Source organism: Zootoca vivipara, chromosome 8 (genome assembly GCF_965207765.1).
Source record: "Zootoca vivipara chromosome 8, rZooViv2.hap1.1, whole genome shotgun sequence".
Classification (NCBI taxonomy): domain Eukaryota; kingdom Metazoa; phylum Chordata; class Lepidosauria; order Squamata; family Lacertidae; genus Zootoca; species Zootoca vivipara.
The window spans coordinates 67,262,582-67,286,399 of NC_142591.1; the positions used below are offsets into that span (position 1 = coordinate 67,262,582).

Genomic DNA, 23,818 nt, shown 5'->3' on the forward strand with positions numbered 1-23,818 from the left:
AGGTGGAGGAATCCCTCCACTCAAATCTAAGACCACCATAGTCTGACATAAGGAAGGTTTGGATTGTAGCCTTCAGTAGCTTGGAAGCTCAGGACTGAAAGCTTTTTATTGCATTATGTTCTATTTAGAGATGTAATTGTTAGGATAATATAATCAAATAAATTACATTTATTCCTTCATTCTTCATTTACTTCCTGTCCTATTACCCTGAGGCCTCAAGGCAACTAACAACACTTAGCTTGTATGCATTGGTTCATGTCCCTTAGAGGGCTCACAGTATATGTAGGTCATATCATCAACAAGGCAAGAAAAAGAGAAGGAAATAGCGAGGGAGGAGAATTTTTAAATCATTGAACTCACCACACAAAAACCTTTACATAAAGGGAGGATTGTTGATTTCCCTGAATACAGGGGAAGGAAGGCAGTAGAAGGACTAATTCTCAAGTAATTCAGGAACAGGTATGTGGATGGTGTCTGTACTTGCTTCACTGTCCTAGCTTTCTCACATAAGACTGTTGATTATATGTGGTCACTGTGGTGACGGAAGGATCAATCTAGCTGGCCTAGGGGGAAGTACGGTACATAGCTGTTTGCCCCAGTCCTCAGGAGTTATGCATGAAGAAGTAGACTTCTGCATGCATAGCATTTGCTGGATGAATAATCACTTATGTAAATCAGATGCGCAAATCACATCTGCTGCCAATTTGTACTGTGTTGCTTTTGGAGTGAAGTGTTTCTCGGTGCACATTCCCATCCATGTTAGATCTGGGCTGGTACCGTTATTTTCTTTCACAGGGCACTTGATGTTTGTTTGTTTGTTTGTTTGTTTAAAAAGGGGTGTTTGTTTAGTTTTTCCATGTTGTTGTTTTTCTGATGTGCTTACTTGGGGCACATCTGCCTTGAAATTTCGGGGGGGGGGGCTATGCTAAAATTGTAATTATGATTGTAAACAGACATTGTAAATCTTTTATAAATCGGAAAAGTCAGTTTTCAATAATGGTAGCCCTTACCATTAAGTTGAGTTAATATTTGTATCCTGCTTTACCAACAACAAATGTAGAGCTCAAAATGGCTCTCCTTCCTTCCCCACCCCCCATTCCTTTCCTCTTGTGTTTTGTGAGTTTGGGCCTCTTCCTTGACTCCAGCTGGCTGTCTAACTACAGTTTTATAAACCACTTAGAGGTTTAATTACAATTAAGCTGTATATACTTTCTGTTAAATAAATAAAAACACAGCAGAAATAGCTAACTTTTTCCAGCTTAGGTGCCACATTCATCCTCTGGGACCCTCGTGCCAGCAGTGGAAGCATATGCACACCATGCATAAATATATGCAGAACACATACACAGGCCACACTCACATCACTTCTCCTCAGATTATCTGTGCAGAGGACAGGATTTGTGGTCTAAACCACAGAGCCTAGGGCTTGCTGATCAGAAGGTCAGCGGTTCGAATCCTCACGACGGGGTGAGCTCCTGTTGTTTGGTCCAATCTCCTGCCCACCTAGCAGTTTGAAAGCATGTCAAAGTGCAAGTAGATAAACAGGTACCGCTCTGGCGTGAAGGTAAACGGCGTTTCCGTGCGCTGCTCTGGTTCACCAGAAGCGGCTTAGTCATGCTGGCCACATGGCCCGGAAGCTGTCTGTGGACAAACGCCAGCTCCCTCGGCCTATAGAGCAAGATGAGTGCTGCAACCCCAGAGTTGTCCACGACTGGACCTAATGGTCAGGGGTACCTTTACCTTTACCTTGCTCATCAGATGATTGATGTGATGATCATGATCAGGTGATTGATCTGATTAGGAAGGGAGCAATTTTTTCTCCACATCAGGGTACTCTACCCAGCTCTGCACCCTGATGGAGGTGAAATCCACTCTCTTCTCACATCAGATGACTGATCTGAAGGGGGAGAGGGTAATTCTGTCCATGAGTTCTTTCAAACCAGTTTTGTTCTACTTAACAAAAAAGCAATTTCAACATGTTCTGAAGCATATTGCTCTCAGGTCCCCATTGCTGGGCTCCTGCAGCTATTGCTAGTCATGGGTGCAGGGAACCAAACCCTTTTCTTAGTGTAGATCATTTGGGCAACTGCTACTTCCAGGTTCTCTGCTTGCAATAATGTTCAGCCACTGGTGATGATCACCAAACAGCTCAGAAAGAAATCTCATCACAAATCAGGGTGGAAGGCAGAGTGGCTTCAGCCCCCCTCCAATTTTTTTTTTACCCCAAGATACCCCAAGCCCTTCAGATACTGCAGCCACCATTAGGCTTCCCTTGGTGTGCTGTATACAGTTGGGGTCTCCCCCCCCCCCCTTCATCACTTCTACTACCACTAACAATTTCAATAGGTTGTCTGGGATCCAGACTCAGCCCATTGGTTGGCAGTTCAGCACTACTGAGCTGTATGCCATTTCTTTAAGACCCTAGCCACTCCCTTTATGATATTTGCCTCTCACTGACTTGCAATTCTATCTAACCTTTAGTGCTAAATGCTGAATTAAGTCTCATATACAAAGTGTGTGTAGGCAGCTTTCCACAGCCGTCTCAAGGGCTGACTTGTACTGTGATGCTCTTGAGCTACCGTACTTAATTAGTTTAGTGCAACCTATCAAACAATATTTTCAACAATTAACAGATTGCATGTAGCATTTCACCCTCCATAAAGTCTACTTTACCTATTTCTCTTTCACTACCCTCATCAAGTCTATTAAGTTGTTCATAATTAAAATATCCCTCCGTGTCTTATACCAGAAAGAAATGAGCCCACATTTTTGCTGTGAACAATTGTGGCACAAATTACCTAGAAGCCCTTGCATTATGGGGAATAAAAACTGTCCAGATGGTCCCTGAGTTGCTCCAGCTGTTCTTGAAATTTTCATAGGAATTGCTGATATGCCCAAGGGAAAATGTAATGAAAGGCAAGATTTAATTTTATATAAAGAAGAGTAGATTACAAAAATGGAATCTTTCCTTAACATCAAAAAAATGTTTTGAAGGATCTATGTTATTCTTAAGGGTATTAATGCAATGATCTTCTTTACACATAACTTAGTGTCCTTCAAGATTTTTCACCATTGTTGTACTTAGTTATTGACACTGGATATAATTTTATTTTTTAAAAAAACAAAACACAACCGCATATAGAGAGGCACTGGAGAGCTTTATAAAAATAAACCAACCTGCTTAAGAAAGTTCATGACCTTTCTGATGGCTATGTAGCCTAAAATCAGATGGGACCTATGCAATTTGACAGCTGAGGGGGACCTATCCATGGCATCATAACTGTTGTTGTTTTTTGTATGCTTCTGAACTGCTCTGGGATTAAGAAGAGGGCAGTATACCTGGTGTTAAACCCAGATCTCAATTAAAATGTCTCCAGACTATGCCAAAGAAATTGCTGACCAAAGGTGAAATTTTAACAGAGCTGAGAGACTAGTCAATAAAACTAGGCTTTTCCCCTATCAGACGGAGGACAGGTATCATGAGACAAATGTGCAGATATCGTGGGACAAATATGTCCTTCAGGAACCCTGATGAGGCTGTATACTTCATTGACTCTGTTGAAGGATCTGAACCTGATGAAGAATGAAAATAACATGACAAGTTTATTTATTACTGCACTTGTCTTTTAGCTCCTATACTGCATGGACGGGTTGTGAAAAATCTCTGGTGTCTCCTTCACAGAAAAAAATAATATGTCCCTCATTCGACCCATCCCATTGGAAGTGAGACCCTCTGCTGTCAGAACAGGCAGGGAGGGAGAAACTTGTTGTAGTTCCCCCTGGAGTCTCGTTTGGCAGTCTCTCTGATTTCTTTTGGGTATTATGTGAAGTACTAGGCTTGTTAGTGTACTTCAGCTTCCATCTGAAGGTCTTTCTCTTTGTTGTTTCTATACTATCCAGTACCTTAAAGTTCTGTTTTCCTACATATCTATATCTATAGTTCTCTAGGTCCTTGAGCTTTGAAAGTAGTGAGGCTGCTGTAAATGGAATATTTTATAATGCACAGATATGAGGCAAATCTTGGAGCCTATGTGTGGTCATACAGTCAACCTATGATATTTGATGAAACTCAAGCAATAAATTCCTTTCGTTGTCCCTTTAGAACAGTAGCTGTTTGGTCCTGTTGTACTTTTTTTTTTAAAAAAAAAAAAAGGAAAAAAGAAACCTTAATTTATATTTATTGGAGAGCAACCCATTCAAACCTGGTGTGCCTTACTTCTGAATAGACCTGCACAAGACTGGGAGTTTACTCTGGGGGGTAGCCATGTGAAAAAGTGAAACAGGACATTTTTTATTCTCTGTTACTTACTCCAGAACATCACTGGTTGTGGCTCCACTCACCACCAGCATGCAGGGCTCAATAGGTTACACCAAAGAAATGTGGATCTTGACTGGCAAAAGGTGCGCCAAACCCTGAATTTAATGTTCTGTTTGAAAAAATAATTTAAACCAAGGGGGAAATTGCATGCTGCCTCTAGACATGGTGCATCCCCACCTCTGAAATGTATTCCCAGCTTTCTGTTTGTTCAATGTGTCCTGAATATTACTACTTCCCATTGCAGGGAAGTGAGCACTAATAAAGAGTAATGAGGATACCATTGACCGTCCTAGCCACTTACCACGCCCATCCATGATCACATTAAACTATGCAAAATATAAGAACATGTATAGCATACAATTAACAAATTCTAGACCTGTGTGTTGATGAAGGAATTAGGAAACCACCAAAAAATATTACTGCTCACACAACTGAATGCCTAACTGATCTAGCCTTAGGAGATCAGCAGCAGTATATTATATGGAAATTGTTTCAATTTGGTTGTGTACTTTTTGATACTTTTTACTATTTACTTTTGTTCTGTTTGTAATTATGTTTTTTTTCATGTCTTAAGCTGCCTTGAGCATGGTTTTAACTGTGGAAAGGCAGCATACAAATAAAATTATGTGGTATGTATGGATTAGGGTGCTTTAGCAACTGTTGCAAATATGTTCATCCACTGCAAACATTATTTTTTTCAGAATTTGTGTATTTGCCATCATATAATTTCATATCCAATGACTGTTTGTGAAAAATCACGATTGAAATGCAGCATTTAAACTTGTCACAAAGAGTAGACTCCTCAGAACTCTCCAGTTCATTCCTGAACCTGGTATAACAATATGTTATTAGGAGCCGAACTTTTGCCAGGATCTTCAAATGGAACATCTTGTAGAACTAAGAATAAAACTGGGCCATTGCCATTTGCTTGAATGGTAATTAGTAGAGAGGTTCGACAATTTTGGCATCTGTTGTATGTAGGTGGAGAGAGAAAGCAAGTTCTGCTTTAAACATTGTGCAGACATGAAACAGTATACCTTGAGCTCAAATGCCATCTAAAAATAAAGAACAAAACTACTTTTAATAGAAAGCAGGAAGTGCTTCTTCAAGTACAATTGTCATTAAATATGTAATAGCTGTTACCACAACTGCATATCTATATACAAAGTGCCTTATAACTGGAATATGAAATAATGGCTGATGGTCAGATTTCATTACAGGTAGTAACTGCTGGCTTAAAAACATTACTAATATATATTTAGGAGGCAAAAGAATTTTTTAAATGTCAAATTCAGAACATATACGGTATCAGGAATGCTATCTGTGAGAAAATGGTATCACTGAGAGTATTGTACTTTTCACCAGGGTTTGGTCTAAAACAGGTCTTCCCAACCTGTTGACCTCCAGGTGTTTTGGAGAGCAAGTCCCCAATATTCACAGGAAGCATGGTCAGTAGGCATGGATGATGGGAGTTTTGGAAGGTGCATCTGGAGGGAAATTACAGCCCAGTATAGATTAATGTCTGTCCCCTGAAATCTGGTAAAAAAATATTGTCAAAGATAATATAACCAAGCATATAGAAGAACAAGCCTTACTGAAGCAGAGCCAGCACGACTTCTGCAGGGGCAAGCCCTGTCTCATGAACTATTAGAGTTCTTTGAGAGTGTCAACAAGCATACAGCTAGAGGTGATCCAGTTGACACCGTAGACTTGTACTTGCAAAAAACTTTGGATAAAGTAGCTCACCAAAGACTCTTCAGTAAGTTTTGCAGTCGAAGATGGGAAGAGGTTCTATTGTGGCTCAGGAATGGGTTACAGGAAGCAAATAATGGAGACAAGTGAAATTTCAAGTCCCACTCAATGATCTGCAATGAGACCTGTGATTTTTTTAACCAGATTGTTAATAAATGATCTGGAGTTAGGAGTGAACAGTGAGGTGGCCACGTTTGCTAATGATATTAAATTGCTCAGGGTTGTTCAAACAAAAAAAGAGTCCAACCTGACTGAATGGGTGGTAAAATGGCAAATGCAATTCGGTGTATATAAATGTAAAGTGATGCATGTTGGGGCAAAAAGACATATATGCTCATAGGATCTGAACTGACAGTGATGGATCATAGTAGATAGCTCATTGTCGATGTCAAACCAGCATTCAGCAGCTGTGAAAAAAAGCCAGTTTCCATGCTAGGCTGTGACTGTAATTGGAATACTGTGTACAGTTCTGGTCACTTCATCTCAAAAAGGATGTTGTAGTGTTGGGAGAAATCCAGGCAAGGGCAACCAAAATGATCAAGGGGGTGGCATGCCTTCCCTATGAAGAAAGGTTGCCACATTTGGGACTTCTTAGTTCAGAGAAAAAGAGAGTAAGAGGTAAAATGAGAGGCGTTTATAAAATTATGCATGGCATGGAGAAAGTGAATAGAGAAAAGTTTTTCTCCCTCTCTGATAACACTAGAACTCATAGATATCCAATTGAGCTGAATGTTGGAAGATTCAGAACAAATAAAGGAAAGTAAACTCTGCCTCCACACTTTGAGGCAGCAATGCTTCTGAATGCCAGTTGCTGCACACCACAGGAGAGGAGAGTGCTCTTGTGCTTAAATCCTGCTTGTAGGGTTTCCCACAGGCAAGTGGTTGGCCACTGTGAGAACAGGATGTTGAACTTAGACGGGCCATTGGCCTGATCCAGCAGGCTCCTCTTATGTGTCCACCCTACAATTCTGTTGTTTGAGTATAGATAAAGAGATGAAATGTCATCTTACTAGTGAACAAACTATTAGGAATGTCACAAAAAAAACTTTGGGTTACATCAGCAGAACAAAGGAGCCTTCAAATATTTAACTCCTCTTAGTAACTTGTATGCAAAGATAATGATCCAAGTTAATTAATGCTTTCCTACTAACTCTGTTAAAAGTCTACTATGAAACATAGTGCCCACCTTGCTAAATTAAGAAGAAGAAAAGCCATACCACTTTGGTGTGATTTTTAAAAAAATTAATGCTCATTTATTGGCTTAACTTCACGTTACTGATTTCTGAGAAGATCAGATAGATACATATATGCACACCTAGATGTGTCACTTTTGTACCATATATTTGTTTTTACTTTTTTGCATGATGGGTGCATTAAATTCTATCTCATTAATAATTATTTAACTAGAATCTCCCCTTCAGTTCAGCAGATTCCTCAGACATACTGTACTTCCTTGCTTGTTGCATATTGGCAGTGCAGGTAGTTTTGACTATATCAGGGTTTGGTATAGGGGAAAAAATATTTCAGCTCATAATTTTTAATACTTCTATAATAATTTCTCACATTGAGTCCCTAGACAGCTGCTTGCATACTTCTCATTCCCTCCTAGAACAGATGATATATTGCTGATCATCTGATTGGGGATATCCTGATTTGGGCTCCAATGCCCTTGCTATGTTTATAGGCTGCTCTGTAAGAACATATCAGGGCACCTGACACAGATGAATGAAAACAAATTAAAATTCAATGACAATAACACATACTAATAAAAATGTACCAAGCATAAAAGACCCAAGTAGCAGAGGCAAACAAAGCAAAACCCCACCTCCAAGCTAAACAAAGTTAAAAGACTTGTGGGGGGGAGAGGAGAGGTCTTTACCTTGGACCACAATGGCAAGCAAGCCTCTCTAGGTAAGGTGTTCTCTAGGCAGGGTGCCACTACTGTAACTGCCCTTCAGTATCAACTATCTGCATCTCACCCAGAAATGTACACACATTTGGTTCTTTAGCTAACCAGAATTACATATTACACCTTCTGGCTTCTGGCAACTATAATGTATAATATTCTTAAAATGGGATATGATATCTTCATTATATTAGACAAACATCAATTATGTTTTCAGTTATAAAGTCTGACTTAGGCCTGGTTTGTTCATAGAACAAAATGATGTGAGAATGAGATAATAAATAACTCAAGTGGTAGAATGGACCCTATTAGTCGAGGTCATGTTTTTAATGCCCCCCCCCCAACTGCCTTGTATTTGAAAATGCAAAGTGACACAGGAGGAAGGAACCTGGTCTAGAACCTTTCTCCCTGATGTGCTAGATGGGTTTTTGTTTTGTTTTGTTTTGCATGAAAATTATTTATTATTTCTACCTGTGGGCCCATCCAAATGGTTATAGGGTGGGTTGCATAATATCACAATTGAAACAAGCATATGCTGTATTACAATCATAAAGTAAAACTACAAAGCTAACCGAATGGAGCACATCCACTCAAGCAAAGGCCTCTGAGCAAAGAGGTGTGCCTTAACCAATTGTCAAAAAAAGTATACAGTGATGGTGCAAGATGCCCCTGAGAGGAAATCATTCCACAACCCGGGGCCAATGCAAATAAGCCCCTCTCACATGTCGCCTACCCTCTAACCACAGGGGGCAGGGGCACTGCTAACAGAGCCTTGCTCGCTGGTTTTAACACCTGGGCAGATTGATTTGGGAGGAGCTCAGGTTGTTTAGGGATATATAGATATAGATGTATGTATGTGTATATATGTTTATATGCGCTTATGTGTTAACAACTTAAAATGGGCTTGATAATGGGTCTGTGGGGGGGAGCAGCTATAGTGGCACAGCCCACCCGACTACCTCTGGATTCTATCACCTTATTCTGTTGCATATGTAAACCATTTCCTAAGGTTTGGAGCAGCTTATATTTTTTGTTTTCACAGCAAACCTGAGAATGTAGTCATCCAAGAGCTTAGCATGCCCTAACACCGCAGTTGGAACTTAATGTAATGTCTCCTCATAAACAGTGCTATTCAGTGAAGTCATTTCAGACATTTAAGCTGTGAGTCATCATAAGCTCTGTTCATGCAACCAAATGATAGAGTGAAAGCATGCATGGGGGAGTAGGAGCAATCCTTCTTTGCAGAGCCTTTGTGCACACAACTTGCACATGCACAGCTCTTTCCAAATCATGCAGAGAGAGCCTACTGTATACAAACTGCATCCCTAAACATTTGATACAGAAGTCTCAATGAATGGGTAGAAGCCTGCTACTATGTTCCTCCTCTATTCTGCATACACACTTTACACAAGAGCATCAAATTTTGGCATCACACAGGGTGCCGCTGAAATTTGAAAGTCCAAAGTCCGCCACTGACACATGTGGTCCTTGATTATTATACCTCACTGTAAAAAGAAGTTGGCAGTGTTTTTTTATGGACCCTGTAAGGAGGTCAGTTTGTGGGCAAAATATTTTTCCAGCTGCCTGTATACTCTTTTGAGAATATGGCACTTCCTAAGATTATTGAAGTTGTGTGACCTAAGACACTGAATTACTGAGTGCCGATTATACATTTAGCATGGACATAGAAGCAGTGTATAAAACTTGAAGCTGTGCTACACAGATGCTGTGGTGCACAAGTTTTAAAAATGTAAAAAATAAAAAGAATTGCCACAGCTACATTTATTTTTATAAAATGGAAGTGTTGATGAAACGCTATATAATTACCTAAAAACACCATACGCCCTTTATCATGTACTGACATTGCTTTGCATTTAGGGGGTTAAATGTATAAATGCATTGGAACTGTTTTTTCATTGTAGTGCGAATCCCACACATTTCAGGTTTTGCAGGGTTTCTGCACAAGGACTAAAACTGTTTCTGGTAAAAAATAATAATAAGTAGTAGCTCTATGGATCATTTAGCTGTTATTATATCATTCAACTTGTTTTGTTTGAATTGCATTTTTTTATTTTATTGAAGCCATTCTGAGTGCTTTGAAAAGCACTCCTGGAATGTTTAAAGTAAACAAAATGCAATAAATTTCTGTGTGAGGTTCTGCAATTGCGGTAATTGCTGAATAAATAGAAACCTCCCTATTCTGCAAGAGCTTTGTGAAACTGGCAGCAACAGTACTGGTACAGAGAAGTTGTAAACAGTTGTTTGACTGTGGCTACATAGACTAAATTTGTATACTCATTTTTACAGTATCGACCAGGGCGGGACCCTCAACGAGGCTCTGACAATGTTTCTAACAAGTCTTCAGACAGCGATGTAAGTGACGTGTCGGCTGTATCGAGGACCAGTAGCGCTTCCCGCTTCAGCAGCACTAGCTATATGTCTGTACAGTCAGAAAGACCAAGAGGGAACAAGAAAATTAGGTAAGAAACTGTAAAGTTGACCACTTCCAACAGAGCTTTGCAAACTGTGTGTCGTGACACATTAGAGTGTTGACTGCAGTGTGTGGGTGTGTCGCCGGAGGGATCTTCGCTCCTCCTGGGGCTGGAAGGGGGTTTGTTTAACCTCCAATTTGCTAGTAAGACTGAATTGCTGTGTCGGGAAATGATGCATGTCTAAAAGTGTGTCTCCAACATGAAAAGTTTGGAAAGCTCTGACTTACAAGGTTGTTTTTTGAACTGCAGATCAACTTTCTACCAATTCTGCTTGGTTCAAGTAACACATTTCCCAAAAGATTTTTCAAAAACTTATGCTAGTTTTCTGCGACAGTAGAGTGTTTTCCTGGATTGAAAATGAACTTATTATTGACAATTCAAGCCAGTATTTAAAGTCAGTTATTGTACTTTACAGATATTAGAAATTCATTTATACATCTTAGTTGCTGCATTCGATAAGTCTACATCATGGAGCTATAGATATAACCTAGATCTAGTACATACGTGACCTTACTATGGGTGGCGTGAGGAAAACATGAAATGTTTGCATGTTCATGGCATCCCTACAGTGTAATGTAATATATAGCCTCCTCTGTCAAAAAAGGAAGATTACACAAACATGTGCAGCTGATCACAAGTGTTCACATTGCTCCAAACCAACTAAGGAGCTATGAACCATAGGTCTGTAGTTTAGACATTGGCCCATGGGTGGCCAACTCCACAAATAAAGGGACCATTGGGATTGCCATAAAAGGCTTGTGTGCTTTAAAAATGTATTTTAAAAAGGAGTAAGTTGTGATTAGGGGTTTCCCCCACCCACTCAAATGATTTTTCCCCAGGATTGACAGAACAGCCAAGACAGAGGCCATTTTTAACCCTCCCTTTCATGACTAGAGTAGCCCTAGCATTTCATAACCCTTCAAATCTCTGCATCTTTTGATAAATCACACCCATTTATACGATTCTCCCCTACCCTTAAATGTGTGTTATATATACTCCTGTATATATAACACATATTAAACCATTCTGCAAAGGATTAACTGATGATAATGGCGGACTGTATGATCAATTCATACAGTTATCCAAATTGCCAAGGCAGTTTCCCATTGGCTAGTAATCAAAAATTTGAACTGTATCTGTGCTGCTTCTACTTTGCTGACCAGGGAGGAAATTAACTAGTGTGCTGGCTTAGTGATATTTGCAAACGAGTTTTTGTGGTTTGTATCTCTTTTCAACAAGCCATGAGAGGAAGCCAAGAACAAGGCTTGAAACTGTGACTTGTTATAACATGTAAAGTGGCCCATTGTTATAATAGCTAGACAGTCCAAAGCAGGCTTCCTCAAACTTGGCCCTCCAGATGTTTTGAGACTACAATTCCCATCATCCCTGACCACTGGTCCTGCTAGCTAGGGATCATGGGAGTTGTAGGCCCAAAACATCTGGAGGGCTGAGTTTGAGGAAGCCTGAGCTAGACAGTCCAAAGGATAAGTTGCTTGTGTGCTGCTGACAAACAAGCAGTCCCTCGTGAGAAGGAAAGATTAGCAGTAGCAGCCAGGAAAGCTGACTCAGCGCTCCATCAGTAACCTTCAAGCAACCCCAGGGGCAGTGGACTAGAAAGAAGTGACTGCCTCTTAGCAGAATCTGGCACGGAATGGATGCTGGGTTGTGAAAATTTCATTTCCACTTCTCATACTTACATCGACTTTCAGAATAACAAGCAGGAATGGCTGCATGTATGCTTGCAGAATGCAAGCTGAATTCCCATGCGTATATGTGCACATATATGTGCAATACACACACACACACACACACACACACACACACACACACACGGTTAACTGCTAGGAAACTACCCATATTAGTTTTAAAAGAACTAATTTTGAGTATTATTTATTTTCATTTAGCTAATTGCACAATATATCTGCCCTTTAGTTTCTCCTAGAAAAAGTGACTATACCTTTATCATTACCTAGACTATGCCAAGTAATTAACCAGCATGCTTTTTTGTCATCGTGGCATAATTCCATTTGTTGTATGATTTGTCAATTCATTTTCTTTTGCCCCTTAGAGAATGCATGTTTCGCTTCTGTCCACTAGTCCTAACAAGCTTCTGTCTTCTTTTTTGTTTATTTGCATGCTTCCTCAATTTTCGTTAACTTTGGAAGATCAAGTGAGGAAAGAAAAGAGGGAGGGGAGGGGGAGATATTCCCTGAGGAAGAGGAGGAGAATCAGGATCTTGAGAAAAAGGAGGAGGAGGAACAAGTTGATGAAAAAGGGGAAGGGGAAGAGGTGACAGAGAACTGTGATAAGGAGGAGAACAAAGAAGCAGAAGAGAATGAAGGGACCCAAGATGAGCAAACTGAGGAAGGGACAGAAACAAAAAATAAAGAGGATTTGCAAAGGCGATACTCACAAGATGATCTCAGGTAAAACAGATCCCCGTAACATTGCTTCCCTCGTGGCTTGACCCTATTCCTTGCTTGCCCTCCATCACTCGCAGTAGGCTTGTTGCTTATACTCCCTTTGTCCTGCAATTATTTTTAATTTCAGCCATAATGTTTTAATAGTTGAGTTTAGTGGAATGCTTTTGCAAACAAAATTATGAATTATAGCCACATATAGCTTGTTGTATAGCTTACCAGTTCTGAACTAGTCATCCTTGGTTCAAATCAGCATCAATGGTTCAAATCAGCCACTCATGAAAGTAATTTTCAGCCAACTCCAGAGCTTTCTTAAACTCTGCTGTCAGCAGAATACAGTATATATTCACCCTAACAATGGGTGGTTTGATCTTCACACACAGCAACACCATGAATGAGTGCAATGTGTTCCTCTTCCAGGGGCTTTTTAATGCCCTCCATAATGGGTGGTATTTCATTAGTAGGGGCAATAATACTTGATTCACTACTGAATGGTGCATGCAGAGTCTTGAACTAGTTTGGGTAATGTGCTATAGAAAATGCTGAGTACTATTATTAGTACTGAGGACAGGAATGTTACAGAAGTTTTTCATGTTCCAAACATTAACTACTTTAGATAATTCTTTTCCGGTGACATCACTGCAAAGGAATATGTCCTTTGCCTATTGATCTTGCTTATCTGTATAGTAATCGTATTTGCAATATATAAGTGTGTATCTTAAAGTGCCTTTTCATTCCTGTAAGTTCCTTCTATGTCACTCTGCTGTGTATAATACATCCCATTGATTTTTATAGAACTATCACCCAATGAGAAGTGTATGTATACTCTGAGTACACTGTAGAAGGCTGAAATCATTCATTTTTAAATTACATTGGTGGTTTCTTGGTGTGCAAGTGGACAGTGCTGCATTTTTACAATATAGTTTCTGATGGTGTGAGTTTAAAGTAGAAACTGGAGGGGAGTTCTCTCCCCCTCCTCACCTATCCCCACTATGCTCCCTTGTTCCCAGAAGCTCCATGTAAACCATTCCCCACTTCCAAAACAAACTCCTTTCCTTCTCCTTGTAAAAACAGATAGGCATGGCAGCAACGAAAAGGAGGGTTTCCCACTCTCTCCCTCTGCTGCTCTAGTACACTAATTAGCAGCACACAATTGGGAGCCCAATGGGGGGTGTTGTTCCCCCATTATTGCAGATAGAACAACCTTCAGTAAAACTACATTACCCATGGGCCAATGGGTTCCATTGCTCTAGTGCAGGCATCCCCATCTGGAGGGCCGAAGTTTGGGGATGCATGCTCTAGTGTGCTGCTAATGACTGCACCTGGGCACTGGAGAGGGAAGGCAGGAGGGCACACTCATTCCCTCTCAGTTGTCTGCATCACTGCAGTCATCTGCTTTTACAAGGGAAGGCAAGTGAGGAGTAAGGGTCAGGGCTCAAGGATTGGTGAAGTGGGCTTCTAGGAATAACCAGGGCCAGTATGGATGGGAAGTGCTTTCCTCACCAGCCAGCAAAAAGACTCCCTTGGAGGGTCCTCCTCAAGAGCTTTGAAATTTGAGTGGAAGGTTTGAAGAGGCCCTTCTTTCCCATCCTTAGCATGTGGCAGTATCCACCCCCCACCTTCTTGGTTTGAGGCATATCAGTGTGTCATTTTGCTTGAACTGTTAAACCACGGTTGCACTTGCTCTGCAAACAGGGAGTGAAAGCTAGGGTTTGATCCAGAGCTCAAATTATGGGGAAATGTACAAGGCCTTTCTGAAATTGAAAAGCCCCAAGCCCTGATTTCCCCCTGTCACTGAGACTAGTGAAGAGACTGCAGCCATGGACAGGGAAGCATTATAAGAGCAACACAAGTTGTTGTTTTTTAAGTTAGATTTTATCTTAAGCTAAAATGAAAATCAGCCTTTGGGTTAGAGAAGTCTTTTCACCTATTTAAAGTGTTTGTACTGTTTCTTCAATGAACACTTCAATGAGTCAAGTTGTGGCAGCCAAGTAATTCGTAGCATTTATGCTTTAGGAATTCTGCTTCCTACACTGATTATTTTTTGTTTCTAAGTCATAATTATTCCATTAAATTGGACATCTTTACATCCCACTGTCATCTTTTTATTCTTATCTCTGTTCTTCTACTTTGCTGTCACATGCATTTTATAACTGACATTTTCCTTGATTCAGAATATTTTTTTACTCCCACGCCATGCTGAGTGAAATATACTCGGAGTCCTGTAGTGACTTCATGCTCTTTATTGCAGCTTGTAAAACAGTGAATGAAATGCCCCCCCCCCAAAACCTCAGGCTTTTATATACATTATTTACACAATGAGTCCTGTCTGATTGGCTGATTCTGCTTCCCTCCTGGAGCCTGATTGGTCTTTTCCTGCAGGCCAATCAGTTGTTGCATTCTAGGATCCTACTTGCCCAGGATCCAAGCTTAGTACATAACACTGAGCTAAGCAAGGTTTTAGTGTGTCTTCCAAGCCTGGGCTCAGGTTAGTGAGGAACCTGGATTCTGGCAATGACAAGCTTAGCCAAACCTTGGCATGGCTTAGCTTAGTGTAAAGACATAGGGGTACAAAGACTGGAGAGGAGCAAAATGCCTACAGCTTCCTCTCAAATGTTTGTGTGGTCCTGGCAGGGCCAGCTCTAAGGCAAGGCTGGGTGGCGCAAGGCGCCAGGGCGCTGTGCCCGCCAGACAGCTGCGCTGGGAAACGGAGCGGGGGGCACCGGAGGGATCTTCGCACCACGGTGCCAGGGCGCCAGATATGCTTAAGACAGCCCTGGGTCCTGGCAAGGTATGGTTTGGCTTGCCATGACATGTGAACCAGACCTGTTCAATACAGTCTGCCTCACAAGCACCTTATGAAAATAATTTACATACATAAAATATTTTATAGGTCCAATTCTTCACAAAGTTTCTATTAAAAACACCCAAAAGTTAGGGGATAACTATACATTAAACAGAAATAATAGAGATCTAATGCCATTTTTTAAAAGGGTGAAATTGAAATGCAGAAGTGGCAGAAGAGAGAACCTGTGTGTTGTGCCACTACCTGCCACTGCTCCTATCCCCCTGCTGCACCAAAGAAGAAGCTAGGTTGTTTAGTCACAGCTGCTATCACTCATCTGAACATGACAGCTGACTGTCATAGCTAGAAGAGGAAGTTGTAGCATTGGATTCAGAAACTGCTGATAAACCGGAGCCTTAGAGACAGTGGATGCTGCATGAGAGGGGAGAAAAGAAATATGAGAGTTTCAAAAAAGTAGAGAGAAGGTGTTGTGAGCATAGCCACTGTAGGTCTGAGACCAGGAGCAGAGGAGGTTTGAGCCTAGGAAGAAGAGCACCAGTCCAATATAACAGATATGGAAGAAAAACCTGAGATAACTCTTCTGTACCTTCTCTATAATACTGAATAATGAATATGTGGCCTTCCAAAGGTTGTTGGACTCCATCAACCCCAGCCAGCATCACCAGTGATCAGGGATGATATGAGTTGTAATTCAGCAACATCTGGGAAACTGCAGCTTCCCTACCCCTGCTCTATAACAAATACCTTCTAGCAAGAAGTGAGTCAGAAGGGATATTAAACTACCTCTTGTCCCAGCAGGGCTTATAAAATGCTTCAACCGTTTCCTATCCTGCTGCTTCTCTGCTCCAGATCATTCCTCCTGAGCTGCTTTTCCTCCCGCAGGTTTCAAAAAGTGGGAAGAAGTAGTTTGAGAGAGTGATTTGGAGTACAGAAATGGCAGGTAAGAAACGCTCTGCCAAATTCTGGCTTCCCAAAGCTCTTTCTGTCTTTGTAGTGACAGACTCTGTGTACATGTTTGCATATAGCTAGGTCCAGTTATTTGTGGTTATGTATAAGGTGAAGGGCAAAGCTACATGTTCCATGAGGGGATTGGGACTTTCCCCATCTCTCAGCACACTGAGAGAGTACATTGTACATCCTTTCCCCTGCAGGTTGTTGTTGTTGTTGTTGTTGTTGTTGTTGTTGTTGTTGTTGTTGTCATGACCCCATGGACCAGAGCACGCCAGGCACTTCTGTCTTCCACTGCCTCCTGCAGTGTGATCAGACTCATGTCTGTAGCTTTGAGAACACTGTCCAAACATCTCGTCCTCTGTATAAAAACTGATTAGGGTGGTGGAGGACTTTTAGTTGAAAATAGATATGGTTAAGGAGGCATTCTCATCCTGTACTTGCTTAAAGGTGCAATGGCTGAAGTATACCTATTTTTTAAATCTGAAAACAAAGAATGATGGAAATTGCACACTCCTAAAAAATCAGTATAGTACATACCAGTTTTCTTCCATGATTCCCCCCCCCCAATTAAAATCATACATGTTAACATTATGAAAAATAATACAAAATTATTCTAGGGCTATGTTAATTGGCAATTACTTTATTTGTATAAGAAAAATCAAGTATAGTTTAATTTGTAGTGTTGTATCTTAATTTAGCTCACCCAAGGTATTCCTGGGTATTATAAAATCTAGCCATCCTGTAATGTTATTTTCATACTCATTATCACTCTGCTTCTCCATAACAGAATTTATATTAGATGTTCCTTAACTTCTAATTAGAGAAATCTTCTCCACAGCAAGCTTTTAATTTATTGAATAAAACTGGTCAACCATGTCTCTTCTTACCCTACAGCTGTGTCATGATTTCTCTTTATCTTGGATATTTTTGACAATTCATTGCCTCCAATGTGAAACACTGTGAAAATAGCTTTTTCTATATTATTTATCTCATTTTTATGACATGATTAAAAATTCTCCTTTTTGCAGTTTGCTTTCAGGATCATGTTGGATTTAGAACACAGCTGAATGCCTTACTTCCATTTCTTGATTTTTAATATTTATTACTAGCTTTAAGCAGGGTTGTATTCTTCTTTCTCCTGGTTCAGAAAATCACTTAGGGGTGAACATAAATTCAATTGGAGTTGAACTCATGACTAAAGTTATCTAACTCAATTACATATCCCTAAGCACATAATTGTAGTCACCCTTCTAAAGCATGGGTGGCTTTTTGTTTCATTTTTTGTTTTGCAGAGTAGAACTGCCTGTAAAAGGCTAATTAATGGCAGCAACATTGTCATTGACACTCCATTAAAAATGTGGATGTTTATTTGACAAGCTGAGCCAGAAAGACTGCTTACTTTATAGCTTGAATGATTTACTGCCTGATAAGTCGTTCAGCCTCTCAGGTCATTTATTTGGTATTTTCAGATTTAACTGAGATGTTATTTTCAGTTTAATTTGAGACCTGGCCTTTATCTGGGAGGAAGCTCCCTGATTATCAGGCTGTAAATGCAGTACGGCTATAGCTAAATAACCACTGTAGCACTTCTGAATAATAACTGATTAGGTTAGATGTCACCTATGTTAGGTGTGATTTTAAGGTCCCAAAACTTGATCCTTGTTTGCGTTAAGGTTCTTATTACCTAATTCTGTTTATTAGTTCTGGTCCTTATTCTGACACAATGCCAGCTAAGCACAGATGAACAAGCAATTGTACAGGTTCCAGGAGAAGTGGTCACACTTGCTTTGCTCCTCCCTGGATGTTCTGCCCTAAGTTAAGCCATGGTTTGGGTTAGTAGGTCCTCCAAACCAGGGCTCATGGTTTAACTCTCCCAGACAATCCAAAAGCTGTAAATTGTAGGACAGACCATGGTTACAGCTTGCGGTTTGCTTGGACAGAACTAAACTATGAGCTGTGGTTCAGATGGCACACTAAGCCAAACCATGGCTTAGCTCAGTGCAGCACAGCAGCAGAATGACCAGAGGAGGAGCAAAGTGGTCACAATCTCCCATCTAGTAGCCCAAATGGTTGCCTGTTCACACTAAGTCATGGTTTGGCTTAATATTTTCCATGAACCAGGCCATGGTTTGCATGAATGTATAACATAATGGAATCCAAACTACATTTCTAAGATGAGGAAATGTGTTTTTCAGGTAATGAAAGCATTATTTTGAGCCAGGATTTCTCAAACATTCTACTAAGCCAGGCTTTGCAGGCAGAGAGCCCCTGGTTCAATCCCCAGCAGGTATTTGAAATGGAGTGTGTTTCTTGTGAGATCTGTGTTGTTTACTCATGCAAGGCCTTTTTGGGTGAAGCAGCATTCACACAACACCACTGTCAAACGCTATTCTGTATTCACCCCGTGGTCCGGGCAAACTACAGAAAAAAACACTGGAACCTGGGCAAAATTGCAACAAAAGTGCTGTAAATGGCATTTTGATGAGAATTGGGTGCAGAATAGCATATAAAAAATTAGACAAAATTAGCTGACAGGAACACTGATATATCGTGATTTCAAAATGGCCAAAATAGGTCGTTTGGCAAACTAAAAAACGAACGATCATCCCTATTTTCTGTGTTTGTAGATATATACTTGATTTATTTCCTACCTATCATTGATATGAAACCCACTGATATGACTTGCATCCTGTCTACCTTAACATACCTACGGGATTTAGCTCTTAAGCACAATAATATACCAACTATCATAACATTTGATCAGCCACTCTTTTGAAAAGCATCACAAATAGTTCATTTGTTGTGTGATGGTAGTGCTCTCAAGGACATCATTCTATTGCTTGGTTCCTTTCATACTTTCATGAATCTTCTTGGGGCCATTGGTACACTCATGGCAGGATCGGGCCTTAAATAAATCCTAGAAGAGATTTATGGTGAAAATACAGTAGTGCATATGTTAAATGGGAAACCAGTATCAAGAGCTTTTCGTGGACATTTGATTCTTGATTCATGCTTAAGTGCTGAAATAATGTCGCAGATAATTGAAGATCATCCAGATCTTAAAAGAAGCTTCTGCACTGTATGATTCACTAGTGTCCTGTAACAAAACTATAGAAGAAGCGGATTCTTCACAGACTATGATACACATAAGCTGTGCATTGGATGCAAAGAAGAGTGAACTGAAAGCAAACTCAGCAACAAGTAAACTATGGCTTGAGTATCAAAATATGGTTGATCTTGCTAGAAAACTCATCAGAGCAGATAGAACTGATGCCATACATCAGTGTCTACCCATTTTCGCAGCTGCGGGTCACCATAATTACTTGAAATCAGCATGCCTATATTTGCAGAATATGATTCTGTTGCCAACAACGAATGTGACTGTTTCTGCAATGTTTGAAAAGGGATTTCATGTGATACGCAGAAGTGAACGGTACTGGGCAGGATTGGGTTCTGGCTCAGTAATCGAACAATGTGTAATGCACTCTCTTAAAACTACAGGGGGTTTGACCAGAGTGGATTGACTGACATTCAGAGAGCAGTTTGGTCTTTATCATTGCCTGTATCGTCAGGGTATAATCTAGCTATGCAGGAGTTTACCAATGTGTCATATTAATCAAGTGAACAACACAAGGAACTATCTAGTGCAAGGCTGATTAGAGACAAAAGTGATTCACAACTGGTATTGAGCACGTTGCAAGCATTCTCGCTATTTACACCCGAGTCAAGTCTGCGTAATATTGTAACAGGTGTAACTGTAGATTTGGCAAATGTTAATGTGCATGAATTGCAAGAAGTTTTTTCATATAAATGTAAGCGTTCTGACAAAGTTAAAACATTAGCGTTCTCTTCTGCAATGAAAATTCCTGGAGATGATGAAAGAACGATTGACCTAGCATTACTGTTTCAAAGGCTATTGGTCATTGTTAACACAGGCGAACTAAATTTGGAAGAAGTGCTGCAGTATGAATTGTGCTCATACCCACCTTCATTGTTCGAATCATGCTCTATACCCAGGAAGGCTGACAAGCCACAGATAGTACATGCTATCAAAAAATATGTGATGCAGAAACAGAATAGTTGCATTACCAAACACGTTCCAAGAAGTGATCAATTCATGTTAGATGGAGGTTCGCTGCTGCATCGCCTTAAATGGAAGAAGCATGAAACGTATGATGACATAGCATGTTCTTATGCGAATTTTACAACTCGTCATTATGGGAAAGCTATTATTGTCTTTGACGGCTATGAAAACATCCCATCCATTAAAGATATGACTCACAAACGTCAGAAATCTATGTTCTCTAGCCCTGAAGTACACTTCTCTCCGCAAACTAAATTCATATTAAAACAAGACAACTTTCCTTCCAATGAAAGTAACAAACAGCGAATCATTCTTCTCGTAGCTGAACATTTGAAGAGACAAGGATGCACTGTTGTACTAGGTGAAGGAGATGCTGATGTTGAAATTGTGAAGGCAGCTGTGACATCATCTCAGTTCCAAACTACTACTGTGATTGGAGAAGATTCCGATTTATTGATTCTACTCCTGTACCATGCTAACCATCAAATGGAATTTAATTTGTATTTTCGTAGTGATAAACAAGGAAAAAATCCAAACCACACATTTGACATTATTGCTTGCAGAATGATACTGGGCGCAGAGACCTGCAACTATCCCCTTTTCCTCCACGCCTTTACAGGCTGTGACAGCACATCCAGAATATTTGGGATAGGAAAAGGCAAATGTTTCGACAAACTTATCGCAGATAAACGAATTCGTGAATAAGCATCGACATTTTGTTTGAAAGATCAGTTACATATCAATATAGAAGATGCTGGTCAGAAGGCGATGGTTATACTTTTTGGTGGAAAGTTGATAATACCCTTGGAACATTACGACATCACATACTAGTGGACAAAGTAACATTAGCAAACTCTTTTGTTGCACCAGAACGTCTACCACCAACTACATCTGCAGCATTATTCCATAGCTTTCAATCATATTACCAGATAATGGAATGGTCACGCCACAAAGAGGGTTTACGACCTAATGACTGGGGTTGGATTATAAAGGAGGACAGCCAGCTTCACCTTGTGATGTCAGACATGGCCCCTGCACCTGAAAGTCTTTTGAAAGTTATCCACTGTAACTGCACCACTGGTTGTAGTACAGTCTGTTGCACGTGCAAAAAAAAATAGTTTTCCATGTTCAACAGCTTGTGGTCAGTGCCAGACCATTGGTTGTGAAGATGTGTTGTTGATTGAACATTGTTCCGATATAGAAGATGATATGGATGGCTGATGTCTGCTTTCGTTATTTGTGATACATATTAAAAGTTCTGGTTCAAGCGCCTTATTGTGATCTTGTTTCAATGTAACACTGCTTTCACTTTGTTGTTTTTAGCAAACATTTAAATGCAGAAATTATTTAGCCTTAGAACTAGATCAATGACAACTTTGTATTATTTTCTCTGATGTTTGGTAACAATTAAAAAACATAGGATATACACAATCAAGTTTAGAAAACTAATCGAAATACAATAAAATAGATATAGCAGGTCGGCCATTTTGAAATCACGATTTCTCAGTTTTCCTGTCAGCTAATTTTGTCTAATTTTTTATATGTTATTCTACACCCAATTCTCATCAAAATGCCATTCATAGCGCTTTTGTTGCAATTTATAGCGCTTTTGTTGCAAGTGTGTATATTAACTGCACTACCGCCCCATTTCATTAGGATATTTTATCTTCCCATAGAAAATCTGAGAAGTTAAATCAACTTGTTGCCAAGTTGTAGCCAACAACATTTGAAGGAGGCATTTGCAGTATGAAGAATAGGCCACTGTGAGAACAGGGTGCTGAACTGGAAGCGCCATTGGCCTGATCCAGCAGACTCTTCTTACGTTCCTATGAAGCCCCTGTCTGGAAGTGCCCTGAATCCCTGAAGAGAACTGCTGCCAGTCAGTGCAGACCAGGGCCTGGTTGAAGGTAGTTAGGTAGATCTCTGGTTTGCATTAGCTCAGCAAAGGTTTCTGACACCCAGTTATTTTTATAATAGCCACAACAAAAAGGCACCCTCTTCCTCCAAACTTAGACTGCTGAAATGAAGCAAGTTTTGGGGAAACCCAGGACTGGATTTTTCTGTGACTGGACTCTGATTTTATTTTCAATGCATAACACCAATTCCTGGGTTGAGAATGTGGTTCAGAGGCACACTATTCCTTAATTCTCAGGATGTGTCTGCCCCTATCCTCAGGCTTGTATTTTGACTGGCTCTGATTGGTGGCCCTTCGGGGTTTTAGTGGATAACACTACATTACTGAGCTTGATGGACCAATGGTCCTGATCAGTATATGACACCTTCCTGGCTTCTAACTAGATCAGAGGGGAATATTATATAGACTGCAGATGGGACTCACATGCATATAGAAACATTCCCTGCACATATAAAATAAGTGTGTCAGGGGAGAGGCTAGACTAGAACTTTTCTCCCAGGCATTAAATTGTCTTTGAAGAAGAAAATATTTTATATGTAGGACCATAACTGACCATAACTGGAGTCTTTGTTCAGGTCAGACACAGGTTTATCACCTCCATGGGAAATAAAGCCTATTAATCTAATCAATTTTTATCCAAGTGAGGACTTTAGGATTTTTATAGTTAAAAACTGACATTGTCACTTTCCTTTGATACCAATAGGCCAATGAAAACACATATAGTATACTGGGTGGAAAAGTAGCTTCTGCTGCATAATTGTTCTGAACATGCTGTTATCATTCACATTGTTTGACTAATCAATGAAAGAAATGCTTCTCTGACTAGGAGATAGGGCTTGTGTTAAAACCTCTATTAAGAAATCTTCAGAGGTCTGTTCATTTGATGAGTCATAACTCAGATTAAAATTTATTTCCATAGCAACTAAAAATCACTCGTTCTTTCCCTAGAAACCACCAGAGTACACCAGTGCATTAATATATGCATTCCCTGTTTTTCTTGAAGATGGAGAAATACACTTATGAGGAGTAAAGTTCTGGTCGCCACACCTCAAAAAGGATATTGTAGTACTGGAAAAGGTTCAGAAAAGGGCTACCGAAACGATCAAGGGGGTGGAGCAACTTCCTTATGATGAAAGGTTAAAACATTTGGGGCTTTGTAGTTTAGAGAAAAGAT

The 23,818-nt window shown here is 40.1% G+C and overlaps 1 protein-coding gene across 50 annotated transcripts in view; it reads left to right on the forward strand.

Moving 5' to 3' along the window:
• Positions 1-23,818, forward strand: part of RIMS2 (regulating synaptic membrane exocytosis 2) — a 360,961-nt gene that overhangs the window by 296,293 nt on the left and 40,850 nt on the right. For 43 of the 50 annotated variants that reach the window (XM_088675810.1, XM_088675811.1, XM_088675812.1 and 40 more), the window contains one exon: positions 10,284-10,456. In XM_088675810.1, coding sequence (XP_088531936.1) covers positions 10,284-10,456 — 173 coding nt within the window. Of the gene's footprint in view, positions 1-10,283; positions 10,457-12,633; positions 12,895-23,818 lie in introns of all 50 variants that reach the window. The other 7 variants (XM_088675781.1, XM_060277671.2, XM_088675768.1 and 4 more) reach the window with 1 other exon arrangement.